This window comes from Elephas maximus, chromosome 3 (genome assembly GCF_024166365.1).
Source record: "Elephas maximus indicus isolate mEleMax1 chromosome 3, mEleMax1 primary haplotype, whole genome shotgun sequence".
In the NCBI taxonomy this organism is placed as follows: domain Eukaryota; kingdom Metazoa; phylum Chordata; class Mammalia; order Proboscidea; family Elephantidae; genus Elephas; species Elephas maximus.
In genome coordinates, this window is record NC_064821.1 from 29,361,953 (window position 1) to 29,375,374 (window position 13,422).

The 13,422-nt window shown below is 49.5% G+C and overlaps 1 protein-coding gene across 2 annotated transcripts; it reads right to left on the reverse strand.

Moving 5' to 3' along the window:
• Window positions 1–294: 294 nt before the first annotated feature.
• Window positions 295–12,252, reverse strand: RAB3D (RAB3D, member RAS oncogene family). Of its 2 annotated transcripts, none has more exons than XM_049876923.1 (5): window positions 12,129–12,252; window positions 10,073–10,359; window positions 9,449–9,567; window positions 9,243–9,367; window positions 295–3,715 (listed from the first exon to the last, which is right to left on the reverse strand). In XM_049876923.1, exons 2-5 carry the CDS (start codon window positions 10,298–10,300, stop codon window positions 3,528–3,530), a joined length of 660 nt encoding a protein of 219 aa, XP_049732880.1. In that variant the 5' UTR covers window positions 10,301–10,359; window positions 12,129–12,252; the 3' UTR covers window positions 295–3,527. The 2 variants fall into 2 exon arrangements, with proteins under 2 accessions (XP_049732880.1, XP_049732881.1); XM_049876924.1 differs by having other exon boundaries at window positions 12,081–12,252.
• Window positions 12,253–13,422: the final 1,170 nt, after the last annotated feature.

The following is a 13,422-nucleotide window of genomic DNA, read 5'->3' on the forward strand; positions in this document are numbered from 1 at the left end:
CTTTTACTCCAGATGCAGTGGGAGCTATGGAGAATTCTCAGCAGAGAAGGAACAGGACCTGACTCACAGGGACCTGCTGGCTCCTGTAGGGAGGACTGTTCTCACCTCTCCCTACCCCCCACATCCCTGAGCTCCCCAGGGCCAAGGCAATGAGGCAGCCCCAGGCCTGAGCCTCTTCCAGTTCTGCTGCATCATGCCCAGTCCTCAAGCAACCATCCTCTTGGCTATGATTCACCACCCTCTTCCTGGAAACCACATTTCGCTAATGGAAGTAAAAGAACAGACACATTTGGATATAACGGCTTTAATTTTCTTTTTCTTGTGGAGAAAAGTGCATGTCTCTATGAATTGGACATTAAGGAATTGTTTACACAGGATATAAGTTACCAGGCCCCAGAGCTCATTCCGTAGTGTTTCAGGACTGGCCAAGGAGAAAACAGGAGAATTCTTGCTTTAACATTGAAACCCAATTTCACCTTATTTGAACCTACTTCTATACAGAGTAGGGGAGAGACAGATACAAAAACATGATTCTTGGAGAAGCCAAAAAGAAAAAAAAGCAGAACCCAAACCACCACGGCTGTGGCCATTTCCCACCAAAACCGCCCATGGAAAGACGAGCTGCTAATGGAAGTGGTCAAAAGGGAAGGCACTGGGGCAGAAACTGGACCCCAGCAGCCACCCTGGCCCGCATCCTCCCTAGAGTTGGGCAGCTTTTGTCACACGGCCTTTGGGGTTTATTTCTGTCTGTAAACACAGTGAACCTCCGTCCCTCCAGTGACTGTGAGGACATCAGTCTTGGGTCCTCAGAAACCTCCCTGATTTACAAAGAACTCCCCACCACTCCTTCCCTCCCTCCCAGAAAATAAAAGCATGCATTATATTTAGAAGAAACAAAAATTTTTGCTACATCATTTCCAGCTTTGAGAGGGCCAAGGAAGCTCTCTCAGTCGCTACTTGAGGCTGAACTGTTGAAAAGTCTTGTGTAAACAGCAGTCTTAGGCCAGGCCAGGTACAAGATGCAGCCAAAGCTGCTTTTTACCACAGGCGGTGACAAGTGGCCCCTTGGATAAAGGTTCTCTGATCCACCATTTTTTCCTGGCAGCAGCTTGGGAAAATGGACTGGCAGATGGAATCCTGACAGGTTATATTGCATCTTAAGAAATGTTTTGTAGCTGCTTTAATTTGACTTCAATGTTAAAGCAACTGAAAGCCATGATTGCTGCCCTAGACGTTCAGATACCCTCGTTTTGTGGGTCTTTAGGAATTAGTCCATTTCATCCAGGTCATCTAATTAGTTGGTGTACAAAGATATCCTCACTTTGAAGCTCCAAGGGCAGTAGGGGGTGGACGGGGTCCCCTAGAAATAAAATTGACCTAGAGCCTCTTCCCCTTCCACGTAGGAGACCCAGGTTTGATTCCCACCCAATGCACTTCATGCATAGCCACAACGGTCTGTCAGGCTTTCATGTTGCTGTGAGATTGAACAGGTTTCAGAACTTCCTCACAGACTAGGAAGAAAGGCCTGGCAACCCACTTCCCCAAATCAGCCAACAAATACCCTATAAATCACAACAGTCTGATCAACTGATCATGGAGATGGTACAGGACCAGGCAGTGTTTCATTCCATGGTATATGGGGTCACCATGAGTCAGGGGCTGACTCGATGGCAGCTAAAAACAGAGCTGCTAAAACGCCAAAAAAAAATTTAAAAACCCTTAAACCGGTAGCTGTCAAGTAAATTCCAACTCATGGCAACCCTGTGTGTGTCACAGTAGAACTGGGCTCCACAAGGTTTTCAATGGCTGATTTTTCAGAAGTAGGTCGCCAAGCCTTTCTTCTAAGGTGCCTCTGGGTAGACTTAAACCTCCAACCTTCTTGTTAGCAGCTGAGCATGTTAGCCATGTGCACCACCCAGGGACTCTTCTATAAAGGCAAGAGCTACATTAAAACTTGAGCCAGGACTTCCCCACCCGCAGGAGGCAGCTCAAGCTCTTTTAAGGCGCCAGCAGAAGGAAGCCACGTTGGCTGCCACAGCTGGGAGAACGGCTGCCACCTCTGACCTGGCTTCAAGGAGGTAGGAACACAAGGCTTTCCTCGCAATGCTTGTCATGTTAAGGGGGATCAGTCGGTGTTCCTGGGCAAAAAGGTGCCATGTTGCCTGAGTTTGGACTTTAGTGGGCAGATAGGTCTGCTGAGCTGGACATTAAGTTTTATATCCCCAAACTACACCTCACCTCCCAGTGGGAGCCATTAACAGCTGGGACCCCCAGCCTCGTGAACTTCCCAAAACAGTGCCTCAACCAGGGAGACTCACAGCACACACCTCATCGGCAGGAGGGCCTTAACCCTCCCAAGCCTTGTCCCTGAAGTACAAGGTCATAAAACGCTACCTTCTTACCCTTCCAGCCCAGCCCCAGCATGTCTCTTAGACAGGACCCCTCCATAAGCACAAAATGTCACGTTGCTGGGCCCTGTTAATGACAAAAAACGGACACTGGGACTTCAAGGGTCCTCCATTCGAAGGAGCCCAAGTCTTTATACCACAAAGTCCTCTGGTGAGCACAGCCTATGGAAACATTGCTCAATTTCCTTTTCTAGCAGGATGTAAGATTTGGAAAGACCTTGCTTTAAACCAGCCCAGCCAAGAGGGAGCTGGGGAGGGAGGCAGGTCTGGGCGGGCAGCCTGGTCTCCTCATTGTAGGCAGCTCCTGGCAAAAAGCCCCACACAGGAGCACGAGGAGTTGGGCAGCCTGATGCTGCCGGTGGTTCTGTGATTCCACTCACAAGATCAGAGAATGTAGTGGAGCCGAAACAGTGACAGGGTCGTGGGTGTTGTGGAATTCTGAGGAAGCTCAGGAAGGCACTTCTGGGGTTCCTGAATTGAGAGGGCCTCTGACTCCTGCCCCTTCTCCACCAGGAAAACCTGCTTTAACACTGCTTTCTCAGGCAGAGAGGCTTCGGGCCAGGGGGAGAGGTCTGTGGTTTCCAAATCGCCTTCCCACCCTAGAGCCTTGGGGCCTGAGGAGGTTGGCAGGGCAGGCTCAGGCACCAGGCCAGGGGATTGGGGGCCCTGAGAGGCTGAGGAGCTGCCTTCCACAACAACTCCCAGAATTAAGGGGAAGACAAACTCCTTCAGCCATTTTGTGGACCCCACTTGACACTCAGCACAGCGTGGACTTGGAAAACATTTCTAACCAAGAAGGCACTGCAGCTGCCCCTCCACCCGTGTGGGTGTGACATGCCGCCATGGCTACCCCACTGAAACACCTTGAAAAGCAGTAAGCTTGTGTACATGGACACCCCTGGGCCCTGCCTGCAATGCAGTGTCCCAGGGTCTACAGCCCCAAGAGGGGCTGCTCAGGCGGCTGGCAGCCTCAGCAAGGGGTGAGCCATGCGGGGTGGGGGCAGCTGATGGGAGGCAGGAGCGCCCTGAGCTCGGAGACAGCCCTTGTGGCTTATGCCACACACAGTCAAAGTCCCTGCCAAGGCAGGAGGGGGGCGGGGGGGGGCAGGGGGGTCATCTCTAGCAGCTGCAGCCACTGGACTGGGGGGGTGGCGTGTCCCCCAGGGCCGGGCCTTTCCCATTGCTGCCCTGGCTGGAGCTGGGTTCCAGGGACTCATTCATCTTCTCACAAATAACGTCCACCAGGCGCTCGAAGACCTGCTTCACGTTGATGTTCTCCTTGGCACTGGCCTCGAAGAACTCGAAACCTGGATAGACATAAGGTGGGGACACCTGTGAGATGCCCAAGGAGCAGAGCCTGGACTGCTGCATCACCCAAAGCTGGGTTCCAGCCCGGTTCTGTCCTTTATGCAGCTGTGGGACCTTGGCCAAGTGGCCTAGACTTTCTGAGGCTGTTTGCTCATCTGTAAAATGAGAACAGTGATGATGCTAAAAATCAGCTCTGGTCAGGAGTATCCTAGAATCTCTTTGTCATAAGGCAATGGTTGCAAGAGTAACACTCATGAGGTGTTCTGGTGCCCAGCAGGCATGAGAGTACCCACAGATGGCTTCAGCTCAACTTCCCCCTAATATCTGCCACAAAGGAAGCATAGCCAGGGTGCCCCCAAAGCCACGTGATCATGCAGACTTTTTAAAACAGAGCCAAGCACTTCCTGTGTTTTGGAAAACATGCTCTTGACCAAATAAAACTGAGCTGACAACTGGCTTTGGCCCAAGGGCTGCCAGTTTGCAACCTCTGTCAGGCTGTTCATGGAGAGCATGCTCATGTGGTGACTGACACGCTTCCTGTATGGCAGGCACTCGCCTGAGCGCTTTACTTAGATTCACTCATTTAACTCTCATGACGATGCTCTGAGGTTCATACTCTTGTGGCCCATTTTACAGATGAGAAAACTGAGGAGTAGTAACTTCACCTGTCTAAATTCATATGGCTAATAAGCAGTACAGTCAGGATCTACATCTGCCTGGCTCTAATAATAATAGAATAAATATTCTTTTTTGATCAGTTGGGCCTCGGGAGAGAAGGCCGGCTGGCTAATCCCTTCTGGAGAGGGAAGAGGGCATGAGGTGCCATTAACTATAGTCTTAGCATCATGCCCGTTGCCACCGAGTCACTTCTGACTCATAGCAACCCTACGGGACAGAGTAGAACCCCTCCATAGAGTTTCCAAGGCTGTGATCTTTAGGGAAGCAGACTGTCACATCTTTCTCCCGCGGAGCAGCTGGTGGGTTTGAACTGCCGACTTTTCATTTAGCAACTGAGTGCTTAACCACTGTACCACCAGGGTTCCTCTTAGCATCACAGTGACCATCATAAAAAAAAAAACAAAACTGTCCTCCCGACAGGCCTGGGAGGGTGGGAGGTGAAACAAATGCTTTGGGGACTTGCCGAGATCCCTCAGCTACAAGTAATGCATCAAGCAGAAAACAACAGTGTACCCCACAAATCGTCCTGCTCCCTTTGAGGGTCAGTTCAGGCTCTGCCTGCAGCAAGCTGACCCAGAAGGTCCTCGATGTGTCCCCACCTGCCACAGTCACCAAGGTGGCCGAGAGTCAGTAAAGTTCCCCACACGAACGCTCACCGCATTACACAGCACAGGGCAAGCAGCCTCCATGCCTGCGCTTGCCACCATGGAGGCAAGAGGCATGGAACCGCAATGAAAGAGCTGTGTTTAGTTACCCCTTTCCTATCCAAGGATGCCCACTTCCCCAGAGCAGGATTTCTGTCTGCCTCATCCATGGCTGCGGCCTCAGGGCAGCCCAGTGCACTCGCTGGAAACTACAGTGAAACCTATGAAAGTTGGAGCTCAAGGGGACTGCCTTGTTTCTACAGGCTTTTCAAGTTTTCCACCTTTGACAGGATGCAGGCTTACCACTCTGCTATCGCTCTCTATTAGTGAAAAATATTTGTGTTTTTCCTTCTCTAACAGGTGTCCACCTTACACGGATTCCAGCTTTGCAGGTTTTACTGTATTTGATAAATGACTGGATGGACAGATGGACGGATGGATGGACAAATGAACGAATGACAGAGGCAGGACATGAGCTCAGCGCTCCTACTCTGAGCCCAGTGACCGCCAAAGTCACCCCAGTCTTCCTAGGCAAATTTAGCATTTCCTTATCTATGCAGGATACCCTGGCGGCATTGTGGTTAAGTGCTATGGCTGCGAACCAAAAAGTCAACAGTTCAAATCCACCAGGTGCTCCTTGGAAACTCTGTGTTCTACCCTGTCCTATAGGGTTGCTGAGTCAGAATTGACTTGACAGCAATGGGTTTGGGTTTTTTTTTTTTTTTAAATCTATGCAAGGCTCTACCTCACACAACCTATGTTCTTTTTTTAACCCCCCTTTTTTTCTGATTATAAATATTCACGGGAGAAATTCATTGGAGAAAATAGAAGCTACAGAAAAAGATCAAGACAGATATAAAAGTCGTTCGTAATCTTATCACTCAGAAACAATTACTACTGGTGTTTTGATATTTAGCTCGCCAGTCTTTTTTTCTGTGTAAGTACAGGTAGTCCCTGACTTAGGACATATTCAAGTTATGACAAACTGCACTTACGATCAACCATCATTTTTTTTTTTTGTACATCTTATCATTAGTAATATGTACTACATACAGTATTGTAGAGCGTAATTTGATGTTATCATTCTCAGATGTTCACTTGCAGGTGTTCAATTTTATGATTTACTGTTCAAAACACTACTGTATAGATTTAGTTTTCTAAATTAAATCTGGGCCTTGAAAACATGGACCCAAACGCTGATTACTTTGCTAAAGTCAACAGGCAGATTTAGAAAGCCGTGAGATGTTACCATGAAATATATGAAGAAAAAAAAGAAAAGGGTCATGCAGACAACTCTCACTAATTTTCTGACTAGAAACACCATCCCCATGACCAGGGATAACCCAGATGATCCAGAACCTTCCACAAGTGGAGTTATTACCGCAACTGACAAGTGCCAGCATCGTCCAACTCTTCTTCATTGCTGGAGTAAATTTTTATGATTTGTGTATTTTATTATATATGTATTAAAATATATCTGTAAGTTTACATGTAATGTTTCCAACCCCCCGAAGACAAATAAATATTGGATTTATAAAGATACTGACAATAAAAGGCATTAATAATGAAAACTAAAAAAAAAAAGAGGTGAATGACTTACGATAAAGTTGTTGGAACAGAACCCTGTCATAAATCAGGGACTATTTGTACATAACTGTTGAGGTTGTGTTTGTAAGGTGAATGTGTGTGTGTGTATGTCTTTTTTCCTACAAAATCAGGATCAAATTCTATCTCTTGCTTTGTACCCTGATATTTTCAATTTAATGACAGATGGAAACCCTCCCTCCCCCAGCTGCTGAATGTTCTCTAGAAATTGGTGTGGGCAACAGCTTCGAGTATTCTAGCACAAGGTGGGGTGGTAACTGATTTCACCAGTTCATTCAAGCCAGTGTATATTTCCAGGTAAACTGGGGATCCAGGGCCCCAGCTTAGCTTCCCAAGAGCTGACTCCCCCAGCACAGCTAGAAATGAATAGCTAGGGTTAAAGCAAGATTGGAGTTCACAGGAAACACAGGGGACAGAGGAGCAAGTTAACACCACCATGAGGGAACAAAGAGCCAAATCCCCAATGGTGGATACTCCATGGAACAAAGACCCACTTTTTCCAACAAATTGATAGATAGAAGAAAAAGGGAAAGGGGACTGTCATAGCACGGGGGTCAGCAAACTTTCTCTGTAAAAAGCGAGATCATAAATACTTAGGGCTTTGCAAGCCACATGGTCTCTGCTGCAACTACCTAACTCTGCCGTTGCAGCACAACTACAGCTACGGACAATTCATAAACCAAAGAGAGGGGCTGTGTCCCAATAAAACTTTATGGACACTAAAGTTTGAATTTCATAGAATTTTCATGTGTCATGAAATATTCTTCTTTGGACTTTTTTCAACCATTTAAAAGTGTAAAAACCATTCTTAGCTTGTAGGCTGTACAAAAATAGGTGGTGGGCAGTGTTTGCTGATCCCCACGATAGCATAAGAGAAACTTAAGACCAGACATACACAAACACCTTGTGAGATTGGTTTTCTGGGTTTGAAGGCTTAGGATCTCAGTCTCACAGCACAACTCAGTCAACTGGCATAATACAGCTCACAAATTCATGTTCTGAGTAGCATCTGGGGTCTTAAAAGCTTGCAAGCAGCCATCTAAAGTACAACTATTGCTCTCTACTCATCAGGAGCAAAAGAGAAAGAAGGAAACCGAAGTCTCAAAGAAGAAACTAGTCTACAAGGCTAACAGTCTGCATGGACCACGGCCTCATCTACCCTGAGACCGGAAGAGCTAGATTGTACCCAGCTTTACCACCTGTTCTGATCAGGGCCACAATAGATGAACCTTGATAGAACAGGAGAAAAACATGGAACAGAACTCAAATTCTTAACAAGTCCAGACTTATTGGACCAGTTGAGACTAGAAGACTTCCTGAGATTATTGCCCTGGGATACTCTTCAAACCTTGAACTGAAACTACCCCAAGGCCTCCTATTAGCAAAATAACAGATTGGCACACAAAATAAATGATATTACCTGTGAGTACAGTGCTCCATTAAAAAACTATTTCTATGAGACCAAAAGGACAATTACTCTAAGCAAAGATGAGAAGATAAGGGGGCAGGGTAACTAGAGTACTGGAAATGGAACAACCAGAAAGGAATTAAAGAGAACTTTGACACATTATAAAAAATAAAACTAGTATCGCTGAACAATTCGGATAGAAATTGTCAAATAAGAACCTAATTTGGTGTGTCAACTTTCACGGAAAACACAATAAAATATTATTAACAAAAAATAAAAAGAGAGAGAAAAAGACTTAAGAGAAAAACCAGTGGCAAGTTAGGTCCAATTCAAACTAATTCCAAGAAGATTTTGATACAATTGGGGAAATTTGGTACAAAAGGATTCTAGATGATACTAGCGGCCGATTGTTAATTTTGTTAGATATAATAATGGCAAGGTAGATGAGTTTAAAATACATACATACACACACAAATATATATGTGTGTATTTGTTTTTTTTATCATTGGAGCTGTGCAACAAAGTGTTACAGGTAAAACATCCCAATGTTGGGGATTTGCTTTACAATGCTTCAGCGGTTTTTCTGGTATGGCTGCTTTCATGCAGAGCTGAGTATTTGTGACAGAGACTGTCCAAGGCCACAAATATTTACTATCTGGTCCTCTAAGAAAAAGTGCACCAGCCCCTGGACCAAAGGAAGTAGCCATACCCACCACTCTGCAGTTTGCCTTTTCTACATAACCATGTATCCCAGAGATCTTGCCACACTAGAACATAAAGAATGCCTTTGTCCTTTTTCATGGCTGTGTAGTATCCTGTTGTGCGAATATACTTTATATTTAACTGGCTCTCTTGTGAGACACCTGAGGGCTTTCGAAGGTTTCACTCCTACTAACATTGCTACAACTCCTATACACAACACCTCTCACATGGGCAAATATGTTTGTAGGATAAATTTCCAGAAATGGCTTTGCCGAGTCTGGGTTCCCAGGGCATGGGCAGTGGGGGTGGAGTCGGGGGAGCCTGTGAGTGAATCCCCCAATATTAAATGGAGAAGGTGGCATACACGTAGGTATTTTTTGGGTAAGTTCCCAAAAGGCTGGTGACTGTGGTTGGACTTGTGTCCCAAGGGTGGGGACAGCAATTTGGTTCTGGAAGGTCCAGGGCCTTTGGCCCAGGCGGGGCACTAACCGAGGTCGTCGGCGAGCCTCCGGCCATCCTCGGTGGGCACGACGCGCTCATCCTCCAGGTCACACTTGTTCCCCACGAGGAGAACCTGGGCATTGTCCCAGGAGTATGTCTTGATCTGTGTGGCCCTGCAGAGTTTGGGGGCTATGAGCAAGGGTCAGAAGGGCAGAGGGCAAAAGTTAGGGGGTCAGGGGCCAGCAAACACTCACCAGTCCTGCACAGCAGCAAATGACTCCTGGTTGGCGACATCATACATGAGCAGGAAGCCCATGGCTCCACGGTAGTAGGCTGTGGTGATGGTGCGGTAGCGCTCCTGGCCAGCCGTGTCCTGGGCAGACAGCAATGTCAAGTGGCTTGAGCCCACCCTGCTTCCCATCTCACCCCTGCAGGGCACTGAGAGGGCCACACCCTGTGCCCACAGCCTCCAGTCTGATGGGGGAGGCACAGGCCTGCCCACGCAGACCCAGTCTGATGGGGGAAGCAAGGACTCATTCTTAAGGGAACATCCCCCTAACTGATGGGGGAGATACAGCCCTACCCTTGAGGGGTACTCAGTCTGAGGTATCAATTGCCTCTCACAGATTTATAAGCTGAGAACCAACTTAATGACCCCCAAAAACAAGAGCCACCTGGGCCAAGGGTACCATCTTGACATGAACGCCTTGGAGCTCGCATTATTATGACAATCTTTACCAGCAGTCAGAGATGAGGGGGTGGTTCTGGGCTACTCTCCCTCACCCCAGAACCCTCCCCAGAGCCCTAAACCCCAGCATGGACTTTCCTGGAGGCACCCCACTCCTCACCACAGACCCCACAGACAGCCCCCAGCCTACCCAGATCTGCAGCTTGATCCTCTTGTCATGGCGGTAGACGGTCTTGACCTTGAAGTCAATGCCCACAGTGCTGACAAATGCAGGTGTGAAAGAGTCATCAGCGTAGCGGAACAGGAAGGACGTTTTGCCCACACTGCTATTGCCGATCAGCAGCAGCTTAAACATGTAGTCGAAGTTCTGGTCTGCTGCATCCCGCGGGCCTGTGGGGTGCTCTCCAGCTGATGCCATCTTGACGGGGAGCCTTCTGCGGGGAGGCCTTAACTCCTCAGATGGGGAGAGCTGGTGCCCTGCAGGAGAATAAAACACCAAAAATGGCTCTGATGTACACGCCAGGCCCATGTTCAAATTCCGGCTCTGCCACTCGGAGCTCAGGTGAACCTGGGCACATCCGTTGATCTCTGTGCACCGCAATGTCCTCATCTGGAAAATGAGGATGTCTGATGGTAGTCCCTACCTGAAAAGGGTCATTAATTGTGAGCACAGAATGAGTTTCTTTATTCATCCAACACTTACTGAGTGCCAACTCTGTGCCAGGTCCTGTTCCTTGTGCTTTGAATAAGACAGGAAGAAGCCCACCCTTAGGGTGGTCACATCCCAGTGAGAAGTTCTTAAAACACACAGTGGTTATAAGAGAGGGCCTGGTATACTCAGTAAACATGACTGATGTTTAATCTTCACACCGTCCTGGTAAGGTCGGTCCTTTGTTATGGAGGAGGGAGAAATTGAAGCCCAGAGACAAGAAAACTGGCACCTGGCAAGGAAGGGGCAGAGCCAGGATTTGAACACAGGTGCTCGGGTGGAGGAGATGAGGGGGCATGGTCATGTCCTCCGGCCACAGGGGAACCAGGCTCCACGGAAGGGACAACCGTGGACTTTGCCCCAGGGTGAGCAGCTGGCCGTGGCCCAGTGTGAGTTGGGGGGGACCTGCCAGCTGGATGGAGGCCCCTTAGGCCGGGTGTTGACTTTGGCAGGTGTCACCCATGGGGTGCCTGCCCTGCCCCTATTCATGCTGAGTTTAACCCCTTCTCTGACCCCACCGGGAGTGGGCTGCAATGGATTCAGCCCAGGTTTAAAGCCCGGGCTGTACTCTCAAGTAAGTACTGCCATTTTCTGTTTGTCAAAGGGGCCGAGCCCGTCTCCCTCCAGGTAGGGCTGACTCACCCCAGCCCCAGCCCACAGAGGCCAGAGTGAGTCTTCAAATCCCAAGGAAACCATCCCAGCCACCTAATAATCACATAACACCCCCACCCCCACCCCATCCTGGGTCCTTTCCTGGCAATCTGTCCCCACCGCTAGGCTGGCAAACTTGCAGCTGCTCCCATCCCAACATGTCATCTGGGACCAGGGCACACCCACAGCCCTAATCCCCTGCCTAGGCCTCAGTTTCCCCATCTGTTTAGGGCTGCTTCCTGTGCAAAGGGAGGTTCCAGAAGGCGTGTGTCAATGGAGGACACACAGGCAGAGAAAACCCTGGCAAATCTATTTCCCAACCACCTTTGGGGCTTTTTTCCATTTTAAACGAGGACCCAATCGGCCCCCCTTTTCTGCCCAGCCCTCGCCCCACCCCGTGTTCTGGGAGAACGAGTTTGAGGAGGGGAAGGGAAGGGGAAGGGAAGAGGCAGGAAATCTTTCCCCATGCTGGGCAGGGCCGCCAGGCTAGGGCCCCCATCCCAGCCCCAGCCCACCTCCATCTGTCCCACCTTTTTCTGATCATTTGCCGAGTATCCCCCTATGCCTGGCACTAGATAAGGGTCCCGAGAGGACTCGGCCCTGTGCACTTCACTGTATTCGGGGAGCCCCAGCCGGTGGAGGGAGACTCAGAAGCTTCCCCCATCACCATATGGACCCATCTTCTGTCCTCAGCTGCGCCCTCTGCCACGCCCGCGCCCCGTTAACGCGCCCCAGGAGCCCACCTGGGTTGGGGCGAGGGAAGAGGCGTCCCCAGCCGCCCCGCCTTTGTTCCCAGGGCCCCCCGCCCTTCCCCTAACCCCCCTCCCCCGGAACCCACTGGGACTCTGAAGCGCGGGGTGGGGCCTCTCCCTCCGAGTTGGGTCACCTCGCGTGGCGGTCGCTGCTCTCCGGGACTCCGCCTCCGAACTCGCAGCGGCTTGGCCCGCGACCCCTGCCCCGCAGACTCAGCCGCCGCCGTCCGCAGCTACCCGGATCCCGCGCGGGCTCCGCCCAGGCCAGGGAGGAGGGGCCGGTCCTCGGGGAGGGCTGGGCGGAGTCTGGGGCAGGGTTTGTAGAATGCAGGTGGGCGGGGCTGGAAGTTGCAGCAGGTGTCTAGCGTTCCCCCCCGCAAAGTGAACGTTTTACTTTGAGTGGCGCGGTGGTTAAGCGCTTGGCCCCTAACCAAAAGGTGAGCAGTTCGAATCCACCACCTGCTCCTTGGAAGCCCCATAGGGCAGTTCAACTCTGTCCTACAGGGTCGCTATGAGTCGGAATAGACTCCATGGCAATGGGTTTGGTTTTTTTGGTTTTTAACTATATATAGAGTTTCTGGACAACCCTAGTGGTGTAATGGTTAAGAGCTACGGTTGCTAACCACAAGTTCGGCAGTTCGAATCCACCAGGTGCTCCTTGGAAACCCTATGGGGGCAATTCTACTCTGCCCTATAGGGTCGCTATGAGTCAGAATCGACTCGTCAACAAGTTTTTTTCTTTATTTTGGTAGAGTTTCTACTACGTGCCCAGCGGTTAAGTGCGTGGACTCTGAGGCCAAGTTCAAGTCCCACCTCCACCACTTTGGAGTCCTGTGACTTTGGACATGTTACTTAACCTCTCTGAGCCTCGTTTCCTCAACTGTCAAGTGGCGAACAACAGTAGTACCCACCTCACAGGGTTCTGTGACGGTTCTGATTGCAGTTAGTGTTTGTAAAGTGCAGCAACTGACCCTAAAGTGGGCTGGACCCATTTGCTAAATGCTGTCAGTGGCCCTTGGAATTAAACATCCTTAGGAAACCCTGGTGGTGTAGTGGTTAAGTCCTATGGCTGCTAACCAAAAGGTCGGCAGTTCGAATCCACCAGGCTCTCCTTGGGAACTCTACAGGACAGTTCTACTCTGTCCTATAAAATTTTTTTTTTTTTTTTTTTTAGGGTGGCTATAATCGACTCAATGGCAGTGGGTTTGGGTTTTTATGGATAAAAGGCGCCCTGGTGGTGCAGTGCTTAAGCGCTCAGCTGCTAACTGAAAGGCTGGCAGTTCAAATCCACCAGCTGCTCTGAGGGAGAAAGGTGTGGCAATCTGCTTCTATAAAGATTTACAGCCTTGGAAATCCTTTGGAGCAGTTCTACTCTGTCCCATCGGGTTGCTATGAGCTGGAATCAACTTGATGGCAGTGGATTTAGTT